Source organism: Meriones unguiculatus, chromosome 3, assembly GCF_030254825.1.
Source record: "Meriones unguiculatus strain TT.TT164.6M chromosome 3, Bangor_MerUng_6.1, whole genome shotgun sequence".
Lineage (NCBI taxonomy): Eukaryota > Metazoa > Chordata > Mammalia > Rodentia > Muridae > Meriones > Meriones unguiculatus.
The window spans coordinates 148,455,026-148,476,354 of NC_083351.1; the positions used below are offsets into that span (position 1 = coordinate 148,455,026).

At 46.6% G+C, this 21,329-nt stretch overlaps 1 protein-coding gene across 3 annotated transcripts in view; it reads right to left on the minus strand.

Moving 5' to 3' along the window:
- The window catches only part of Lnx1 (ligand of numb-protein X 1), a 107,259-nt gene that overhangs the window by 69,781 nt on the left and 16,149 nt on the right, over positions 1-21,329 (minus strand). The window contains exon 4 of one of the 3 annotated variants that reach the window (XM_060380764.1): positions 18,668-19,144. In XM_060380764.1, the coding sequence (XP_060236747.1) occupies positions 18,668-19,059 (392 nt within the window). In that variant the 5' untranslated portion in view covers positions 19,060-19,144. Of the gene's footprint in view, positions 1-11,324; positions 11,749-18,667; positions 19,145-21,329 lie in introns of those variants that run through there. The other 2 variants (XM_060380765.1, XM_060380766.1) reach the window with 2 other exon arrangements.

Sequence of the window (21,329 nt, forward strand, 5' to 3'; positions counted from 1 at the left end):
TCAGATGTCATTCCTCAGGAGCCATTTATCTTGAGTTTTGAAGCAGGGTCTCTCACTGGGACCTGGCACTGGTCAATTAGGCTAAACTGGCCGCTCACAAAGGCCCAGGGTTCCTCCTCTCTGCTTCTGCCTTTGCCGAACCAGATTATATAGGCAAATGCCAGGATGTTCAGCTTCTCCCATGGGCGCTCTGGCTTGAACTCAGGGCCTCATACCTAGCTCCACCAGCTCCACCTAGCTCCACAGAAACTGTGGTGGCATCTTCTGAGAGTGAAGGACTTTTCCAAAACATGTTCAGTGGAGGGTGGTCCTCTTTAGTTTCTCATCAATTACATTTGGCTCACAGAACCAAAACTATTTGTGGCTGACCGCTTTAACGAGTGTCTTTGGGATGAAGGCAAGAAAAAAGGACATGGAAATTTCTGAGGGAACGTGGGAAGAGAAAGGAGCTCCTCATTTTGGAGTCTGAAGACTTTTGCTACTAAGGATCAAGAGTTCCAGAACACAGAGGCAATATTAATTTTATATAGAAATGTTTTCAAATAGTAGTGTTAAAAGAGAGCTCAAACCAGGCTTCTGCCCCGAGCATCTATGACCTGAGTATAGTTCTGTTCTCCCTCAGGGTTTCTGGAAATCTCACAGATGAGACTGTTTAACAGTGAAGATACCCCTCAGCCTTGGTATCCCTGTGGTCAGAGGATACTCATGTGCACACAATAATCCATGGACACATGATAATCCTGTCCCATAAACACCGAAACCACTTCTGTGATTTTGTTTAAATTTCAAAGCAAACTCTTTGAACATAATAACCTCAGAACTCAAAACATCGCATACGTAACTACTGTAAGGACGGCGAGGCATGACTCATGAAAAGCACACAGACACATACGGGTATGTCTTATTCTTTCCCGAGGGGCCTCTCTGGTAAGCCCCTGCTGCTTACAGCCATGCTAAAAATCCCCTTTAACATACTTCAACTCATTGAAGCTTAACCCTGGAACAACTTCTCACTGTGAAGTCAAGGATCTGGCATGAGCTGAGTGGACATTCCTAAATGGGAGGAGGACTCCCTCAGCTGCTGCAAGTGGCCGCGTGGGGCCGCGTCCCTACCCTGCCACCGGTGTACAAGAGCATCTTGAAGCTGTCCTCTTGACCACCGTCAAGAGAAAGTTCTTCTTCAGCATCACGTTAGCAGGCCAGAGAAACTGCCTACATATTCTGCCCAGAAAAAAAGTTTAATCTAGAAAGCAGCACTTCCGAATCATCTTCATCCTTCGACCTGGCTTGAACTGGTGTGAATTACAGGCCTGGAGTAATTTGGAGACATGTGCCAGCAATGTTGTTGTCCTGGCAACCGTGTGAGAAGCAGCTGGGGTGCGGGGTGCTAACTGCTCTGGCCCACTCAGGGTTGCCTGTGGATGCCTTCTAAGCCTCACTGCGTCTCTGTGCCTTGCTGCGCAAAGAAGAGTCCTCTGCATCTGCTGCAAAGGTCAGCTGAGGCCGCTGATGTTTACAGCACACTTACGGCTGCAGATGCTCAAGCGCTTCACGTATGCTCTATCTGAGTCACGATCCCAGGGGACAGGCACCGTCATTATGAGAGATCCGGGGCTCGGCCATCTACTGAAGGTTACCTAGCTATGAAGTGCCCAGTCTGTGCTTGAACTCAAGTCTAGGTGGCTTCAGAGGCCACGTTTTCTTCTTTGCTCTTTTGAAAATGCTTTTTACTAGCACATAGTAATTATATTAAAAAATAGCTTTCCCTAGGATGTTTCCATACATGTCCATAATGTGTCTGGATCATAATTATCACCCCCATTAGTTATCCTCTCTTGTCCCACTCTCAGTCCTGCTAATTTCCTTCCTCTTCCAAAGAAGCCGTTTCTTCTTTCCTGTCTTTGTGTGTGAATATGCATACGTGTGTGAGAGAGGGGGAGGGTGGGGGGCACTCAGTGAGTTTCATCAGGGCTGTTCACAGGAGACTAGATGAGAGTTTGTTCTCAGGAACACGGGTACCTTGGCAGCGACCACCACCGAAGAGACCACATTTTTTAAAGGACAGCAAACTGCAGGCTGTAGTTTGGTGCGGAGCTTCGTGTGTGTGAGATCTTTAGACTCCCACAAAGACCCTGGAGTGCAGCATTCAAGAGTGCAGCTTTGTTAACCATCAAATGGCCCCAGGTTGCATTTGTACAACATCGGACAGGGAATTCCTATGATGCCACTGCCGGAGCATGCCCAGGAGGTCAGACTCCATCAGAGGACGGACACTCAGTTCCTCATGGGTGATGTGCAAGGTCATGTGTGTCACACCTATAGTATTATGTAGCCCAAAGCTGTTAGCCAAAAAATGCTAACAACTACTTTGATTGCTCCCGGGGATGAATACGTCATACATTAACGAACGCCTTGTACACAGCAAAATGTCATGACTTATTCAGGGTCACACAGCCTGCTACTGAGAGGACTGAGTCACCTGGGTAAACTATGATGCCTCGGTTTCTCTATTTATTACACGAGTTGTTGGGTTACCTCCAGGATCCCCTGAGGCTCCAAATAGCTACAGTGCTGGGCCACAGGTATCACTAGACTCCACCAGCCAAGGAATGTGCTGGGCTGAGTCATCATCTTCGAATTGAGCAAGGGGAAGAGGAAGTAGGTGCTGTGGTGTCAAGGTAACAAGAAGGGAGCTGAATAGCTGAGGGGTGACTCCTGAGGAGGAGGGAGCGGGTGTGGCCCGGGACCCATCGCTGAAGTGGAGCATCTAGGCAAGCGTGGCCCCTGTCTGCTGACAAATAGCTCAGGCGGCTCTAAGATGGCAGCCACCTGCCTCTCCACTGAAGCAGGGAAGGAGGGGCCGTGCCGCCAAGCCCTCTTTTCTCTGATCTCTGTTTACCCATGGGGGGCAGAGCTGTGTTCCAAATTTCATCAAATCAAAGACTCCATCTATTGTGAAATGTGCTATTATTTTACAAATCACCAAGAAAAGTGGGGCTACTTTTCTTTGCATGTTTTAGAGATATTACAATATTTTAGGGTTGTATATTTGTGTTATTACTAGCCAAATCCACAACGTAAGGGCTTCTTCTATACTGGGCACTGTACTAAATACTTCATGTTTTATTCAGTGCTCACCACAGCCTGTGAGGTAGGTGTTATTACCTTCCTTTTTGTGAGAGAAAAGCTGAGGGGGCTGAGTAGCTTGCCCCAAATTTCCCTTCGTAAGGAGCCAGCCAACCTGACCTCAGGGCATCCTGGTATCCACACATCAGGCCACCCCTCCCCTTTCTCATTAGAACCACTTAGCCATAGCGTCTGGGTGACAAGAGGACTCTCTCGTCTTGAAGTATGGCTTCTTCCTATCTCATTTGTTTTGGGTAGAATTACTTAGTGAAGGGAGAGGCTTGGGAAGAGTGCCCAGGTCCTCAGGAGAGTGTGCAAGAGTGAAACAGGAAAAATGGGCTTGAAGGACCACCAAGCCTGCTTCTCTGGAGGGATGCAAGAGAACAAGAAACCCAGAGACAGGAGGAGAGTTACCTACACTAACGGAAAGCAGGATTACTGTGAGACTGTCCATGGCTCAGGGTTCCAGGTACACAAGCACCCCTCAAAGAGCCCTAGTTGGGCTTAGCAGTCCTAACACTTCTCTTTGTTAAACACTATCAGTTTCAGCGCACCTCGCTCCTGCTGAGCTAATGTGGATGTGTGGCTCCAGGGGAGACAGACCACAGAGAACTTAGAAGATAACACAGTCCTTTTCCTTTCTACAGAAGAGACAATGACTAAGGAAAAAAAAAAGGATGTCTGGTGTTTTGGTCTGGAAGTTTTATTTGACCTGCAAAATCAGGCCATTTCCTGCCTGTTTCTTCCAAGACCCACCCGGGATTGTTGGGGAGAAATTGTCTTCTGTTAACTTCGAGAATGTTGTGTTCTTATGCCAAAGAGTCCAGGGAGCTTATTTCTCAAGCAACAGTCGCCAAAGTGTGAGGAACTGGGAGCAGGGTAAGGGGAGGCTGCCCTAAACCCTAGCAACTGCTTTGCCTTTTAAAATGTTTTTGTCCACGTTCAATAACGGATATATTAATGTAGTAGATGTTTGCAGAATGTAGAGATACCTATAGTATGACAATACATATAAATTACATACAGATGATATGTATTACTACATAATATGATAGTATATATGGAAATATATGCATATGTCCATGAGCTATATATAGCTTTGTATAGCGATACCTATACATGACAAGCATATGAGTATATTCTCTACTGATGTAAGGCCATAATTTAATAATTGGAAACCTATTATCCTGGGGAAAAAATACTTCTCTCTTGGTGGCCATCAAAGTCTCCCTAAATGTCTTGGGTGACTTGTCACTAAAAAACTGAACTCAGATAAAATGGCAAATAAATTCATAAGGATTTTAGCATGCAATGCTTTGGATATTTGCTTAAGATTTCTTCAACTTGGATAGTAAATTACAATCTACAGTTGCCTAGCGTTTGTATTTTGTCAAAACTGTGTTTCTCCAGCTTCATTTTTAACAACACTTTTCTATTAACACAGCTTGAATAAGGAGGAGGAGGAAAAGGGGAAGAAAGAAGAGACAATCAACTATGTTTACAAGTTGCAACCAAATTACCATAAGGAAAATTATGACATGGTAGAGAGAATTGGAACTGACTGGCTATTTTATGTTGAGGGGTTATTGTTATCCTGTGTGTGGTTATTAGTGTTGTGGTCACAGTTAAGAATTTCGCCGTTTCCTGGGAGTGGCGGCACACGGCCACAACCCGTGGGGAGGCTGTTGCAGGAGGACCACAAGTCCAAGGCCAGCCTGGGTTATAGAGTGATTTCTTGTCTTAGAAATAAAACCAACAACCAAAAAGAAAAAACCAACAACAACTAAACAAAACCACCTTTTAGAGTTGACATATTGAAATATTTACAGATAAAAATGATAATCATGCCTAAGATTTGCTTCCAAACAATTCGAGGGCTTACCTCGAATGATGAAAGAAACCTGACCATGAACCAGTAACTGTTAAAAATGAACACAAGAGATCCAGAAGTTCTTTATTCTCCTCTCTCCTTTTGTTGTTTAAAATGTTCCACTGCAGCAAGTTAAAATGAAGTTGAAAATAAATGAACCAAACTCGAGTAAACTCGTGTGACTAGAAAGATAAAAGCAATTGGCCAAGCCTTGAGTAGAAGCTTGAAACTACTGGGTTTGGAAGGAATCAAGGTTTTTCAAGGAAGAGCACTTATACCAGACAGTGAAGAGTTAGGAGACAGAATTGCTTCAGGGCTGGCAAGGGAATTTGGGATTATCAAGGTGAAAAAAATTAAAGTAAAATCATGGAGCAAGGTCGCCGTGCTCTGTGGACATCAAAGAATCATTACAAAGAAGCTTTCAAAGAGTCTAGTGTAAATGGATCAGAAACATGCGCTTCTATTGCCTTCCAAATACGCAAGCCTAAAACGTAAGGGGAAAATGTGAAAGCATGTGCTGGAGGCTGGGCCCACAGCGCCGTGGGAGAGCACTGGCCTAATGCGGGAAGCCTTGCTTTCCACCCCCAGCACCACCCCTCCCACCCGTCACTGAAACGCTTTGAAGACATTCACTGAACCCAAAACAAGTCCTTGAAACTGATCTTCACCCTTATTAGACTATAATTTCTCCACCTCAGCCCATTTTATCTATAGACCCCGTCTCTTTCCTTTTAGGTTCTATCAAAACTTGGCCTCAGCTACTCAAAACATATAGCAAGAAAAAGCCAGAGACTGTTTTTTTTTTTTTTTTTTTTTTTTTTTTTTTTTTTTTTTTTTTCCTTTCAAGATCAGTGAAAGAGAAACAAAGTCTTTGAGATTCAGTTTGGACAACAGTTGCTGGCAAATCCATAAAGCTAAACTAGTTAGTGCAGACTCCAAATGTGCTGGGGGGGTGACAGTGAGGAAGAAATGGACGCCGACTTCATTCCTCTTGTCCCTTCCTTCTCTTCCTCTCATACACAGACTGGAAGGAATGCAACTGCAGTAACCTGGACACACCCGTGTGGCTCTATTTACATGAAGCTCTGTAGAGGATGCTTTTCTGCTTTCTATAGTCCATGGACCAACAGCTGATGTCAGCAAGGGAGGAAAAAGAAACGCTGTGATTGCTGTAAGAAGACCTTGACCCAGAAAAGAGAAAGCCACTAGCTAGACCACCTAGTGAGTGACAGACAAAACTAAGGCAACGGTCTTCTTGCTTCCAAGCCCAGAAAGTCCAGCTGTATTTGATTGACAGCTCTTTGGCCCATAAGCCCCAAAGCAAGGTCTCTAGAGCAGGAAGTCAGTGTGATTCCTCAGAGGTGTGCTTGGCAGATTGCCTCGAGAAAGCTCTTCTAGGGAGGTGGTGGGTGTTTAGTGTCCTTGGTCCTAAGACACTTGGTGGGTGAGCTGTGTCCCTCTGCCCTTGACTCCCGGACTGGACCCCGCTTGCAAGGAGGATACAGGCAGCACTTCCACCTCTCCTGCTGCTCGCAGCTGCTTCTCCAGGAGGCCTTGCCCCTCCATAACCCTAAATATTTCAGGTTGCAGATTTAGATTCACTCATCTTAACTTTTCTGGTACACAGTGCTGGTGGGATCAGGCCACGCCCCTGCGGAATGACTGTGTCACAGGGAGCGGGGACTAGCGTGTAACTTCTCTCTCTAGATCCTGGAAGAGCTACTATGAATAGTGACTCCACTGAGAAACCAAGACTATTTATCTGGCCCTAAGTTGGACAGAGATGGTGCTTGCTGGCTTTCTGAGAAGCAACAGAGCTCGGCAGCAGCGTTAATTTCGTGGGTGTGTGTTCTAGTCGTGCTGTGCTGAGCTGCCCTGGTGAGGACTCCCTACAATGGAGAGAGAGTGCGTTTTGAAAGGCAAAGCCTCACTCAGTATACTGCACAGCTTCTTGCGGCTCACTCAATCTGCCCCACACACCTGAGCAGGTCACAGAAGCCGCCAGAAAGGGACAGCGAGTGGCATTTCGAAAGGTGACAAGAACTAGGAACTCTGAGGGTGGAGGAAGCGTGAAGCCTTTCCACTCTCAGGACATTTTCTTAAGGGTTTGCTGCGGCCAATGAGACGCATGCTGTACTCCCAACATTGATGCTTTTCCCTGGAGCCTTTGTTTGCGAAAGCAAATGTTTGGTTTAAACTGAAGAAATGTTAGGCCGCCACGGAGCAGGCGATGACCACCTCAGTACGTCAAGTTCAGAGCCGTGTTCTGGAGCATCTGAGAGAAGCTTAGCTTGGGTTATGGTGAGCAGTTGGCATCTGGTTTGTAAAGTTTTATCACAGCTTGCCTTGATCGTGGATGGGAAACAACCTCACTCAGCTTAAGTCTCCAGGCTCAGTTCTTCAGAAGCTAGCATGCATCCCTCAAGCCACTATCTGGTGAGTAGGACTCTAAGTCCTCAGTGATGCCCAGAGAGGAGGACGCAGAAACACAAAGCATAGAGGTGCCTTCCATCAGATAAGTCGATGGCTCCCAACCGGAATAAAGGGCTCTTTAATAGCCAAGCCACAGAGTGGGAGACAGTGGCCCACATGGGTTATCTGGACAGCTCAGGGAGGGAAATGGTAGCTCCATCCCCAAACAGGTAAATTTTACTAGGGTTGAGTTAAAGCCTAAGAATCAGGAACTTTAAACACACTCTGGGGGTTCTGGAGAACCCACTTGTTCTCAGATCTCCATGTACATGTCCCTATGAGCCCCCTCTGCTGAAGGGAAGGGAAGGGGACTCAAGGAGGCTGTGGGCAGTGATGTTCTTGCTTGTCTTTGGGGTCTAGGCCCTTCAGAAAGAGAAGCTGTTAGCCCGGTGCTGCTATGTTCGTGTTGTGGGTACATGGTGCCAGGGGCAGAGTCCAGGCCCTGTACACCTGTGGCGAGTGCCCTCCCACAACCATAACCTGCAGACCTCAGTTCTTGTTTTTAAAGTGCATACTCTGGAGTGCCCTAGACTCCTGCCTCCAGTTATAGACTGGCACCCAATACCTTCGTTGTTAGCTTCTTCTGCTGGGTCCCCTCTCCTCTAAACCAAGGCAACAAGTGACGAAGAAGGACCTTAGCTGCCAGTTAGAAACTCTTGGTCCCCGAGGTCAAACTGAACATGAGTAAGTTATCTACAGGGTGGGACACAGTGTTGTTGCTTGGATTAAATTAGTTTAAAATTAAATTAGTGTCACTGGGTATTATGCACATAATCATATTATATATTTATTTATAAATATGTTTTATATAAGATATCACATATCATAAATATATAATATGTATATACTTATATTGGTATATATTTATTGTGCATAATATTTATATATAAATATATAATATTTAACATATAGTCTGTAGTTGGCCATGGACCTCACCATGGACTTTTGCCTTCAACATAACTGACTTCTATTTTAAACATTTCCTATGTGGAGCATGTCAGTGTGGGGTGGGAGGGTCCCGGAGTGGATTTTGAAACACTTAATGATTATCTCCAGTGTCCTAGGTAGGTTCCCAGTGGGCAGAACACAAGCTGAGTACTTGGTGCTAGAGAGAAGGGCGCTCAAGAGAGATTCAGCATCTGGAAGCCCCTGGAGATACAGAACAAGCGTCATCTACGTCACAGAGTCCAGAAGAGAGGAAAGGGAGGCCAGCAAGCCCCCATGGCTCTGTCTCTGAGGCCCTGGTGACCATGGTAGGAGATGTCCTCTTCATCTCAAGGACATCCCTGCTGCCTCTGCTCTGGGGTATTAAACAAGGTTAGTTGTCCCCTCTTGGTTTGGAATTAAATTGTCGAAGTTTTGGTAATAACCAGCGCTGTCATTCGGAAATGCTCGCTCCACCCCTGAGTGTGCCTGATTCCTACCTATACTTTAAGGTCTGGCTCACACCCCTAAGTTCTCTGGGAACCAGAAGTGGACAATTTTCACCTCGGCAGTAACTGGAAAGTTCTAACAAGTTCTGAGCAACGACTTTGGATATGCTATCATGGAAATTCTGAGCATCACGCTTTCTGGAGAGCTTCAGAGTGACCCGCTTGCGTCTACTCAGGTAATCCATGAGAGACTTTGCCTCCAAGTCACATACTTACAGGAAGAATATTGTTAAGATAAAAGGAAATGCTTTCCTCCAACAAGGCCATCAAGACTGAAAGTAGCTAAATAGAGGGGCTCTTCTGTAGCATCTAGAGTAAGCCAAAGGGTGGCCCCCAAAGAGAATGCCTCTCAGATTGTGAATGTGGCCTTAGATAAAATGCCTTAGGACTTAGATTAGGCTAGGAGTCCCAAGATATGATCATGCTGGACTATCCAACGGGGCCTAAACATAGTGACAATATCCTTACAAGAGGAGGATAAATTAGGATTCTTCTCTGAGGTTTCCTAGCATGTTCAGGTCCAAGGTTTGGTACCAACACTGCGGGAAAATAAAAAGAGAAGGAAGAGGATGGAAAGAGACATAAACAGAACTGGTAAGGATGCAGAAGAAAAGGTCATATGCAGACACAGAGAGAAACCAGAGTTACAAAGCCACAAGCAAAAGGATGCTTAGAGCCAGCAGACTCTGAGGAGTACAGGGAAGGATTTTCCCTACAGCTGTCAGCATGGGTGTAGACTTGCAACCTGAGTCCAAGTATCTGGATTCCAAAACATGGAAAAAAGAAGTATCTAGGTACCCAGTTTGTGGACACTTGTTACAGCAGCCATGGGAAACTAATACAGTAACCAACAAGGATGCAGATAGGTGGGGTGGGCAGAAAGGATACTGTGGCCCTGGGTTCCAGAGACCCCCCAACCTCAGCCACCCTCGGGAGAGGGGAAGGAGACTTCATACAATCCCAGTGTGCTCTGCCACTGTCTAGTTTCTAAGGAAGGCTTTTTGTAATGTCACAATCTCCCTAGAGGTCCTCACAAGTGAAGGCAGAGCCATACACTTTCTCTCTGTGACTTCTGATCTTAGGTAAACTGGCGCGAGATTTCAGTCAGGTAAGTAGGACCAGACACTCCTGGAACGCAACATCTATAAAACGAATGACTTGCCTTCAAGAGTCTTATTCTATTTGTCAAGCATTTACTGAGTAGCTACTGTCTTTGACAGACTGTGTAGTCCAACTAAGTACAGAAGTGACTCTGGCTGTCTCCACGCAACTTGGGTAAGCTTTCCCAACCAGCACTCTAAGAACCCCGTTTAGATTCCTTGTTTCCTGTCCTGGCCCTGGTAGAGCACACCTGTCACCTCAACACTCAGGGGACCGAGGCAGGAGAGTGAAATTTCTGGGCCAGCCTGGTCCACACTGAAAGATCCCGTCCCCGAAAGAGAAGGCATTCTTGCTGTAGTTTCCTGTCTGGCTAACAAGAAGGAATTTTGTGACACATCTTTTGTGACTGATGGAAATCACCCACACCTGTCTGCAACCCTTTCAACAAAGGAGTCAGAAAAACACGTATTTTAAAGTTAGAGGCCTAAGTCATTTCTTCTCATAAAATAGATGCTAGTCATGTAGGAAAATATATTTATGTTTTAGAAGTACACTGTGAAGTATCTGAGAGTGAAATTTTATGATAGCTACAATTTACCCAAGACTATTTTAAAGATATATATGTGTGTATGTATTATGTATTTTGAGGCATAGTCCTACTGTGTAGTTACATAGCCTGGAGCTTGCTAAAATATTAATCTTGACATTGGTGTGATGGTACTACAAGGTATCAATTGTATGGTTCTTTACTTTCTATAAGTTTAAAATTAGTAAAAATAAAACTTATCCTTTGAATGTATAAGGTTACCTTTCCCCCCTTACTGACACTCCACCTGACTTCAGGTATCGGCTCTGATGGTCTCAATAAAGGGACTGTCTTAGCTATTAGAAATCCCCTATACACGATGGGCATCTCTGCTTGCAAGCTCTGATCTTAATTGCTTTCTCAGTTCTATTTATGGAAAGGCAAAGAAGTCACATCTATCAAGAAAAGGCTGAGCGCACACATACACATACACATACACACACATACACACACACACACACACACACACACACACTCAGAACAGCTTTAGCACAGAAGTGGGGGTGCCTTGTTGGGGAAGCAGCACCTCCATTAAGATGATGCTTTCTGTTAAGTCACAGAGCACCAGGCGTGCCTGCCTTCGCTGCTGCAAGACATTTTTTTTGTGCACATTCAGTATATGTAGATTACTGCCGGAAACAGAATAGACCAGCTGGGAAAGTGACTCAGAAGCCACCCCCATCTACCCAACACACACACACACACACACACACACACACACCGAGAGGGGACTCACAGTTCCGAGTACAGGAAGTGCAGATTGCCCACATTGTCAATGTAGTTGGCAGGACTCAGCCAGGGCAGGACCAGCAGCAGAAGCGCCTTCATTTTCCAAGCAGCCTGCCGCCTTCCTCCTGACCACCTCCTGACAGCCCAGTGCAGCCCCTTTAAGCAGATCTGTTCATGTACCCACAATCAGAAAACAATAAAGCATCTGACTTGGAGCGCGTAGACTGATGCACGTTATAGATCATGAGCCTCTAAGAGGATTAGCTCCTGGCATCTCCAGTAAGGTGATGGGAGATTGAAGAGACCCACCATGGTTGGCAAGAGGGCTGAGGCTGAAGGCAGCAGGCTGATGCCTGGGAGAGGGCTGGGCCCCTCCTGCACGATTCGGACTGGCTCCTGGGAAGCAGCTGGTACATTTACATCACTGGCTGGGAGCAGCCAGGCTGGGAGTGAAGCCGTGTCGGGAGAGGGCATGGGCACAGCACGTTCAGCTCTGCGCGTGGGTGAATGAGTGAATAATCAAAACACACACTGCAGCCTGCTGCAGGGAAGACACTCAAATTAGCATCTCTGGAGCCAAGCCTGGAGTCCCCCAGCTCTGTGACGCCGCCACAGACTCACAGGAGGTGTGGGACACGAACCACGCCTCCTGAGCCTGGGTACACACTCAGAACACGAATTTGTGACATTTTTCCCTTCACTATTCTGACACCGGGGATGCTGTGTTGGGCAGTTTTGAATATAGTCTATTTTCTTTGAGACTAGCTAATGAGCCCAATGGACAGTAATGCTGTGTAAACAGGGTCTTGGTCTGTGAGAAGAGAGTCACCCTAAGTCCTCCCTGTACTAAGGGCTGGCATTGCCTTGTAGCTCCGGAGCCTCTCAGTAACTAAGATGAAGTTAATCTATGTGGCTTTTCGTGAGGACCTGACCCCATTACTTCTTCCAGCTTAAAGTTATTATGGGATTATGTACGAGAGTTCTGAATGGCCAAGACACTCCCGAGACTCCCTATTCAAGAAGAGTTAGTCCGTCTTGCCAAACCAAGGGCTAAGTCTTCAGAGAAATGGCTCGAAGGGACAGTTTACATCCCAGATCGATGGACTGCACCTGTGAGAAAGAGGGGCGATCGCAGGAGTGTCTACAGGCAAGGAGGAACCGTGATCAGCTCTACAGTGTCTGAGAGTTTGGTGTCAGAGTTGGGTGGAAGGTGAGGCAGGGCTATGAGCATCTAAACACATCCGAGCTTTGCTTGTGGACCAAACGTGCATAGTCTAGATCAGACATACGCAATTCCTGAGAAGGCCTGACATACTCGTTGCTAGTTTTGCTGAGGCCCAAACTTGAATTCTCTGGCAGGGAAGGCTGGTATGTGGGGGTGAGTCAAAGCTGGTCAGCAGCAGCAAGGAGGAAGTCGGGTTTGGAGTTAGGTGCTGAGGTGACAAGCTTGAGATTTAAATCCCAGTTCTACCCGGTGTTGGGTGTCACAGGCCTGCTGCTTACCCTCTCTGAGCTTCAGCTTCCACCTCTGTAAGAGAACAGCAGCAATTGCAGTGTTTAACTCAGGAGAGTATTGTTATGAAGGTGGAACAAAACAGTGCTTACATCAGTGACTAGTTTGCTAATGACTCTTGGTAATAGTGACTGAGCCTAGCTGCTGGCTTGTTTATCCTTCTCTCATCTTGTCTTTCCTCCTTGACTGAGGAAGATGATATGCCACCATCTTTTCCTAAATGTGGGTTTTCGCAAGCCCTTCGTAGATGCATAGACCCCCAACTCACAAGCAGCATGCCGTTTCTACCATGACTTCGTAATGATGTGAATGGACGTGGCAGAGTGCTACTCACGACACGATATAGATTCTAGGAAAAATGAAGGTTCACCTATTCATTTGTCTCCTTGCATTTCAGGATAAATTAGTGGATGAATGAATGAATGAATGAACATGCCATACGGAAATGAAAAGGGTCTGCGTGTTGCTCCCTTGTCATATTGCAGCCACTGCTGGCCGCACACCAGATACCTCATCTTTCTTCTAACAGAAAGAACCCAGGTTTTTCTGTGGCAGAAATACACTTAGCCTCCCTTGCAGATCAGTAGTCCTGGACCACAATTCAGGCCAATAAGCCAGAAACAAAATTCACTGGTACAGGCATCCCAGAAGGGTCTTTAAAGGAAACAGTCTCGGCCCCCTTCCCTCCTGAAACTTCTACGTGACACGATGGCGAGCAGCCATTTTGAGGCCATGCAGTGACAGGCTTGAGGGTGACACCAATCTGAAAAACAGAAGGAAGCCTGGATTCCCGATGGCATCAGGGTGACGTCATCTTAGTCCTAGCCTTGCTGCCTGAGACTCTGTGTTCCATGAGAAAAATAAAACTTCCAGCTCCTTATTCCTAAACCACTTGATGTTCTCTGGCCTGCCAGATGTAATCCTAATCAGCATAATTCCCTTGGGGAGAAAAGTCTCACTTGGAATAACCTCGTATTGTTTTACAGCTTCCTTGAGAGTAAACAATCTTAACCCTAATCCTTGCCCTGGTGGGTTTCAGGCTGTCCTCTTTATCCTGCAAAGCCGCCTCAGATATGCACCACCATTTCCCATTTTCCTTTCTCTTCACTGAACAGAGGTGAGGACCAAGGTGCATCCAGGGTTAGAAGGTCACAATAACGGCCAGCATGGTGGCGTACAACTGTAATCCCGGCACTTGAGAAGCAGAGGCGGATAGATCTCTGTGAGTTCAAGGCCAGCCTGGGCTATATAAGCAAGTTCCAGGAGAGCCAGTTACAGGGTGAGACCCCGGCTCAAAAGAACAGAACTCAGTCAAACCAAATCAAGTCTCTGTAAGAATGCATGCTCGTGGGCATGTCCAGCCAGCCGGAAGTGACCAACCAAATAGACTAGTACTATTTTCACGGGTTCAGAAGTGATGCCCTGCTGTGAAAACCTGCCTAGACAGTGGACAGCCAGCTAAACCTGGACTGTACTAAAAACAACAGAAAAGCCTCCCTCCCCTTAGAAGTCAAGGTTAACAGACAGCCCAGAGCAGATCTTTGAAGAAGACACTCCGAGGACGTTGGCCAGACTTAATTAAAAGACACTCCCCTGAGAACCTGCAGCCATGTGGGGACTGAGCCAATTGAATCATGTTTTCATTTCAGCTTCTTTCAAAAACATTGAACAATGATCTCTTTTGTCTTGCCAGTAGGTGCTTTGGTGGGGCCAGCGCCATTATCTACCACTTTTAAAGAGTAAGAAAGACGGGGCTGGAGAGACAGCTCAGCCAGTAGAGGCTAAGGCTTATAACTAAAACATCTAGAGACAGAGGGAACGGTGTTGGTCCTATGAACCCACTCAGAGTGAGAGGTTTTCAGCTTCTCCAGCCTTCCAAGGTCATTTCCTCAGAAGCGGAAATCACAGCCTTTTTCATTAGGACTCAGGTTCTTATGGTCCTTGATAAATGTCACTCAAGCAGATGAGGTTGTCACACAGTGAAGATATGATATTGACTTAAGTCTTGCTCAGAAGCAAGGAGTGGCTAGCTGGAATCTATTTGCATTCTCAATGACAGGAGCTATAGAGAGAGACTTCCCAGCCAGGCCCTTTGCAGCTGCCCCGTGACATCTCCTGGCATTATATTTTGGTTAGGAAAGCTGCCATCCAACTCAACCAGCCCTGTCCCCCTACTGGGAACTCTGAGAAGACACATGACATCATCTAAAGGCGTCTATGAGGCCAGAAATCAACAGCACCAGTCAGATTCCATACACTGAGACCCTGGCTACTAACACTACCAGGTAGGTGATCCAATCTTGAGGCAAGTGTCAGCAATGAGCCAGTCGCTCACAGCCACAGCCCATCCAGCAGGTTTTACCAAGGCTTCCCCCAGCTCTGGCTCTGAAGGTCACCATGTGTAGATGGCCGGAATCCTGGAGAATGCCTCATCTGCTTACAGATGTAGCGCAGCCGTATCCAAGATGCAAGTCTACCGCCAGTTAAAGATGTAAAATTTAGTGAAACAGGCAGAAGTTGTTCGAGGGTCACATACGTGGAAGAGTTAAGAGTTTCCGTCATCGAAAACTTGGTGCGAGTAGTTCATGTTAAATAGTGAGCAGCATGTTAAGGACCTTCGTCACTCCACTCCACAACGCACCAATATTGAAAGCATAATGTTACACGCCATAAATATATTCTTGAAGACAGAGTATGAGGTCGCTCATGCTAGCCTTGAACTGCCCCAGGTTCTGTGGTGCTGGGGATCCCACCCAAGGCTTTGTGATAGTCCAGCACTCTACGAACTGAGCTCCACCCCAACTCAGCAATTCTTAAGTTTTCTATGTGTATCTACTGAACAAAGTAATAATACAGAATGATCAAAAAAAAATGCTAAGTTGTTGGATGTGGTGGCACATGTCTGTGTTTCCAACACTCAGGAGAAAGGGGCAGGAGAGGATCTAAAGCTATCCTCAGCTGCAATATAGAGGTCCAGGCCAATTTATTACTCATGAGAACCTGTCTCAAAAAAATGAGAAAAAGGAGCAAAATGTCTTCACAAATGCTCTCCCCAGAATGGGGATAGGATAATGGTCTCAACTGTCTTGAGGCCTCATGCAAAGAGACACTTGTCTCCTGGTCACCTGAGTCTTTCCAGTTTGAAAGACGCCTACAGCAGTAGCTAGTGGATCTTCTTAACATCCTTTTAAAAGGAGTAAAAGGTGGTCTACCGACCAGCAATGGCCAAGGTCTATGAAGGATGAGAAGGCAGGGCCAGGGTTAGCTTCAAATTCTTAGTCTATGCCAATCAATGCTTGTGCTGGCAATGGAGGGCATCTGTGTATATATTAAGCACTTGATGACTAATAGGTATTTTGGGAAATGCTGGTGTCAACCTACTTAGGCAGCTCCAGTGTGGAGGGAGAAGTGTGAGAGCAGGTGTTGAGAACCATGCTTCCTTGAGGTGGGGGTTTCCTCCCCAGAGAGCCACAGCTTGAAGAGGTGACCAAATTTCTGTCAGTCTGGGGTTCTTCCCTCACAGCTCTTTCCCAAGTGCATATCATTACCAATTGTGTGATTGTCAACACTTCTCCCCTAGCTTCCTTGAGATGTCCTGATCACAGGGTGGCGTCAGCAGGGGGATGAATGAAAGTTGTGTTGGGGCAATGAAATGTGGAATCCTTTCCCTGTAACCTCATTGGTCTGCCACAGTCGACCCCAGGGCTTGCTACCCTCCATCACTGCTTGGTCACCCTCAGAGAGGAAGCATCTAGAAGCTGAAAGGGGTAAGTAGCAGTACCTTCCCTACAGCCCAATGGAATTTAGCCCAGAACTGCACGATGTTGGTTGGGTGATTCCCAACTGGATTGGATTTAGCGGATTTATAAACCTCAAGAGAACTCTGAGATAACAAGTTTGAATTGTGTGGCCACTTGTTACCACAGCAACAGGGAACTAATACATCTCAAATAGAAGGAACGATGACACCATGGTAGGAACCTGACATTGGCACACACGCAGAGGGATGTCCACCAGGACCCTTTCTCCTCAGGTCTCTGATATTCCCTACCCTGGTCTTGGCATAATTGCACCAGAGCCTACCTAACCTTGACCTTGGACTTACTTTCCTCTCCATGATGCCCCTGACACTTAGCCAAAATCATCAGCAGAGGTCACCAAAACTCTCCCTCCCCACGATTTCCTTTGACCACATCTTCTTTCGGGGAGCTATGGAGATGGGTCTCTGTGTCTGAAACCAGCATTTACTGCAAACCTACACTGGAAACATCCGCCTGGGCATCTAGAGTCCACCAGCATAGCCAGTACCGTAAACATGAGCTACGCATTACACTCGGGCCCTTGTATGATAAAAACTTTCATGTTAGAGAACCTACTTATGTCTCAGAAGACAAAGCCATGGATTCATGACCTAAGGAATGTGACCTTAACAAAATTGCATGCACCTGCCTCTTGCTCTGGCCGTGACAGGAACCAAGATAGATGCAAGCCTGCAAATTTCCTCTTACAAAATGACTGTGGTATTATTGTTCACACTTGATTAAGCACCTTAAGTATACTTCTCAGAGTTCCTCATGGGGAACAGGCCCGGAGCCACCGGGGAGGCCATCCACACAGGAATGCACACAACACTGAGAAGGGACAAACCGAGAGGTGGGTAGGGGAACAAGGGATGCCGGTCACCAGCAGGAAGTCTCCTTTCTGCCACCACTGTGCACTCCTCGACCAAAAGAGAGACAAACAGTCACTCAGAGGGTGTTCCGGTCAATCTTATGTCAGCCTGACACAAACTACAGTCACCTGGGAAGAGAGAACCTCACTGGAGGAGGAAGCAAGCAAGTCTGTGGGGCATTTTCTTGATTACTGACGGATGTGGGCGAGCCCAGCTCACTGTTGGTGGTACCGCCCTTGCTTCTGGATGCTGTAAGAAAGAAAACTGAAAACAGCCAGGAAGCAATGTTCCTCCACGGCCTCTGCTTCAGTTCCTTCCTCAACTTCCTGCCTTGGCCTCCCCTAATGATGGGCAGTGATTGGGATGTGTAAGCCAAATCTTCATCCCCAGTTGCCTTTGGTGGTGGTATTTATTGCAGCAATAGAAAGAAAGCTAGAACTAAGGGCGGTATTTTTCTGAATTTCTCACTTACGGACTTAGTTGATTTATTTGAAAGAAACTTGTAGAATCTTATAGAACTCAACTCTAAATATGATGAGCATATGACAATCAAAAATTTAAAGTTAAAAATAAGTAAACGAACAAATGCAGATCTTACATTAATTAAAAAAAGAAATGGCTTGCCCGTAGAAGGACTTATTTGGGCTCACAGTTTCAGAGGTTTCTGTCCACACTGGTGAGGAAGGCATCCAGGCAAAAGAGAGAGGAGAGGGGAATGGGGACATAGCATGACCTCAGAGGTATGCCCTGGGCAAGCTATTTCTTCCAGTGAGGTCCCATCTCCTAACGCTTTGCCACCTCCCCAAACAGCACCATTGGCTGAGGACCAAGCACCCAAAACATGACCCAGTGGTGAAACTTGGTATCCAAACCCTAACATTCACACCACTATTTTTCAAAGCCATAAACACATGCGTGCATGCACACAGCCTAGTCCTGCTTAGTGACGTTTCCTTGCACCTGGTTTACAGTCATAAACACCTAGACTGTATCTTATTGGAACAGACCCCCTTGGCTGGTTCCAAAAAAGAATGGGCATCCCGTAGAGTGCCAGAGCGCCAGGGGAGCGCAAGGCCCTAGGGAGACAGACGAATGAGTCCCTGCTGCACCCGTGTGGGCGGCTGACTAGCCGGCCCTGGGAAAGGAGAGAGAGAAGGGGTCCTACCTTGTCTGGAAGTGATGCTGGAGATCGCAGCGCGGCAGCACCTCAGTGCAGTGCTCTGTGAACGGGCACGTAACCAGCAGCTTGTTGAGCAGCTTGTTGACCAGGATGCTGGACTTCTTGCAGTGTTGCAGGACCAGGGGTTTGCGGTCCACGGGGCAGAAGTCTTTCTCCACCAGGAAGTTGGTGAGACACTGGGTGCAGTAGGTGTGTCCGCAAGGAGTGTCCAGGGGGTCCAGCAAGGCTTGCAGGCAGATGTGGCACACGAGGTCGTCGTCCACGTCGTTGGTGTACGTGTAGAAGTGGTTTTCCTCCGGGGAGTGGCTTTGGCCGCACACCATGCACAGGGGCTCAGGGCTGGGATTTGGATCGTCAGCAAGGTCTGGCTGGTTCATGGCTGAGTGGGGATGAGGAAAGCCGGCAAAGCAGTATTTCCTCGTGAGTAGGTCAGGATATCCTCAGAGCCACCTACATGCAAACCTGTAAGAAAACAAGGCAGCTCACGTTCACACCGTAACCTGAGGGGGTCAGAGCTGTGTGAGCGGAAGGGGCGGTGCTGAGCTGGGACTCAGAAGACCGGGTGGGGCAGCTACTCTAGAACAAGCTTTGCCTCACTGTGCCTCCGGGTCATAGTGTAGGAACATTGTATATTATCCCCGTGTGGATGGGTTAATAATCACATGGGGCCTGTCTACTGGTGAAATGCGTAGATCACACAGAAGAGACATAGTTTATTAATAAAATCACATCTGGTCTGTATTTTTACTATGGTTTACTGTTTTTTTTACTATGACTTGGGGTTTTGTTTGTTTGTTTTCTGCCTTCATTACCTTCTTTTCTTGTCCAGTTGTCACTAGTCAAGTGGCCTCTGAGTTCAAAATCTACCATTACTGTGTGTGGATGCCTTTAAAAGATAGATTAATGATAGCTCGACCTAGAGGGCTGATGCACAGATCAAATAACTTCCTTGAAGATCTTTGATTTTCACGAGGCATACAAATAACTACTATTGACTTTCTTACAAGTTTTTCAGAATTCATTTCGTCCCTGGTCTAGCTCTGTTGGCCTAGAAATGCAAGCTTCGGTTCCCACAGGAGGAACTTTCTGCTTTGTCACAACAGTAGCCTTTGATGACAGTAGTCTTTGATTCAATTATATATTAATATTTTTCCCAGAAAAAAAATACCGCAGAAATATGCGTTTTTCTTTGATATGGAAAGAGTTCCCAAAGAGTGGAATTTTGCCGATGTTTGATTTTTACACCTTGCAAGTTTCTTAGGCAATGAATAAATACTTACTACCTACTCTAAGCCAGGCTGTGAGCTGACAGGGAGACCACAAAGACATATGTGGAGGATGCCATTTTAGGCATTGTCAGTCCAGAGGGAGGTCAGCATTCACATAACTTGGCAAAGACCAGGTAACCATTGTTGGCCAGGACTCTGCCACTGTTTATGCCAAGGGAGCATGGAGACTCTCCTCACCTTCAACACAACTCTCTCTCTCTTCACCCTCCCCCCCCCAAAAAAAAAAAAACTATCAGTAAAGACTGCTTTCAGCTTTCTACAGGGACAGAAAGACACATGAACTAGACAGAAGGGGTGTGCACAGCAGTCTACACACTGAGCTGCATCTTTCTTCTTTTTCCAAACATTCTGAGCTTGTTTGTCTAAACACAGCCTTATCTCAGGAAGAAAAGACATGCCTTCCAACTTGTGCTGAGTCGGCTTCACTGTTTACGTTTCTGAACTCAGATAGGAGGTATGAAAAAACACTCTGGACAAGAGTTTGTAGTAAAATGCCTGAAATGTCAGAGCACAACATTTTCCTTAACTCTCAACGAGACCACAGAAGGCAAAAGGTGAAGGGTTCAGGGAGGGGGTGAAGTTGCTGTCAGTCAAGAGTGCAAGGAAACCTCGTAGGTGCTATCTGCCCTTGGGACTCTGGGAAGGCATCTCATGGGAAATGCTTTCAGGGAAACTAGAAACACTAAACACATCTGAGAATGGAGACGAGCCACCCAAAAAGTTGACATTTTACTGTAGGGAGAAAGGTTCAGAAGGGTAAACCGAGGCCCCAGATCTTCTGTCACACACTCCTACATGCTCTGGTCCTGTCCTTTCTATTCCGCTGCAGGACACAGTCTAAGAGAAAGCCAGGCTACAGCTCCAGGTACTGATGAAAGAGCAACTTCTCCCCGTGCGCACCATTCCCTTCTCAGAGACATGCTGGTCTAGACCTCACGTGTGGTTTATAACGTGTTCTGGGAGGATCCACGTGCCTCACTCAGATCTTCTGGGGGGATGGAAGCGGGGCAAGACAAAGAGAGACCCTGTCTCACTTGCTGTCATCTGGGCAAGTGTCTCCCAAAGGTTCATGATACAGGCTTGGTCCTGGGATGCTGCTGTTGGGAGGCGAGTCACAGGCAGGTCATGTGGTCAATGGGACGCGCCTTTAGCTTTTTTTTTTTTTTTAAATTATGAAGTGTTACACAAGGATGTTTCAAGCAAGTATATAACATACTTTGGACATTTTCCACTGTACATCCCCACTGCTCTCTCCCTTTTAGGCCTCCTTCCTTCCCATTAATCCCCTTTGTGTCTCAGTCCTTCCGTAAGTTGCTTCCGTCATGGTGTCTGCACATCAATAAAAAAGTAAGACACTG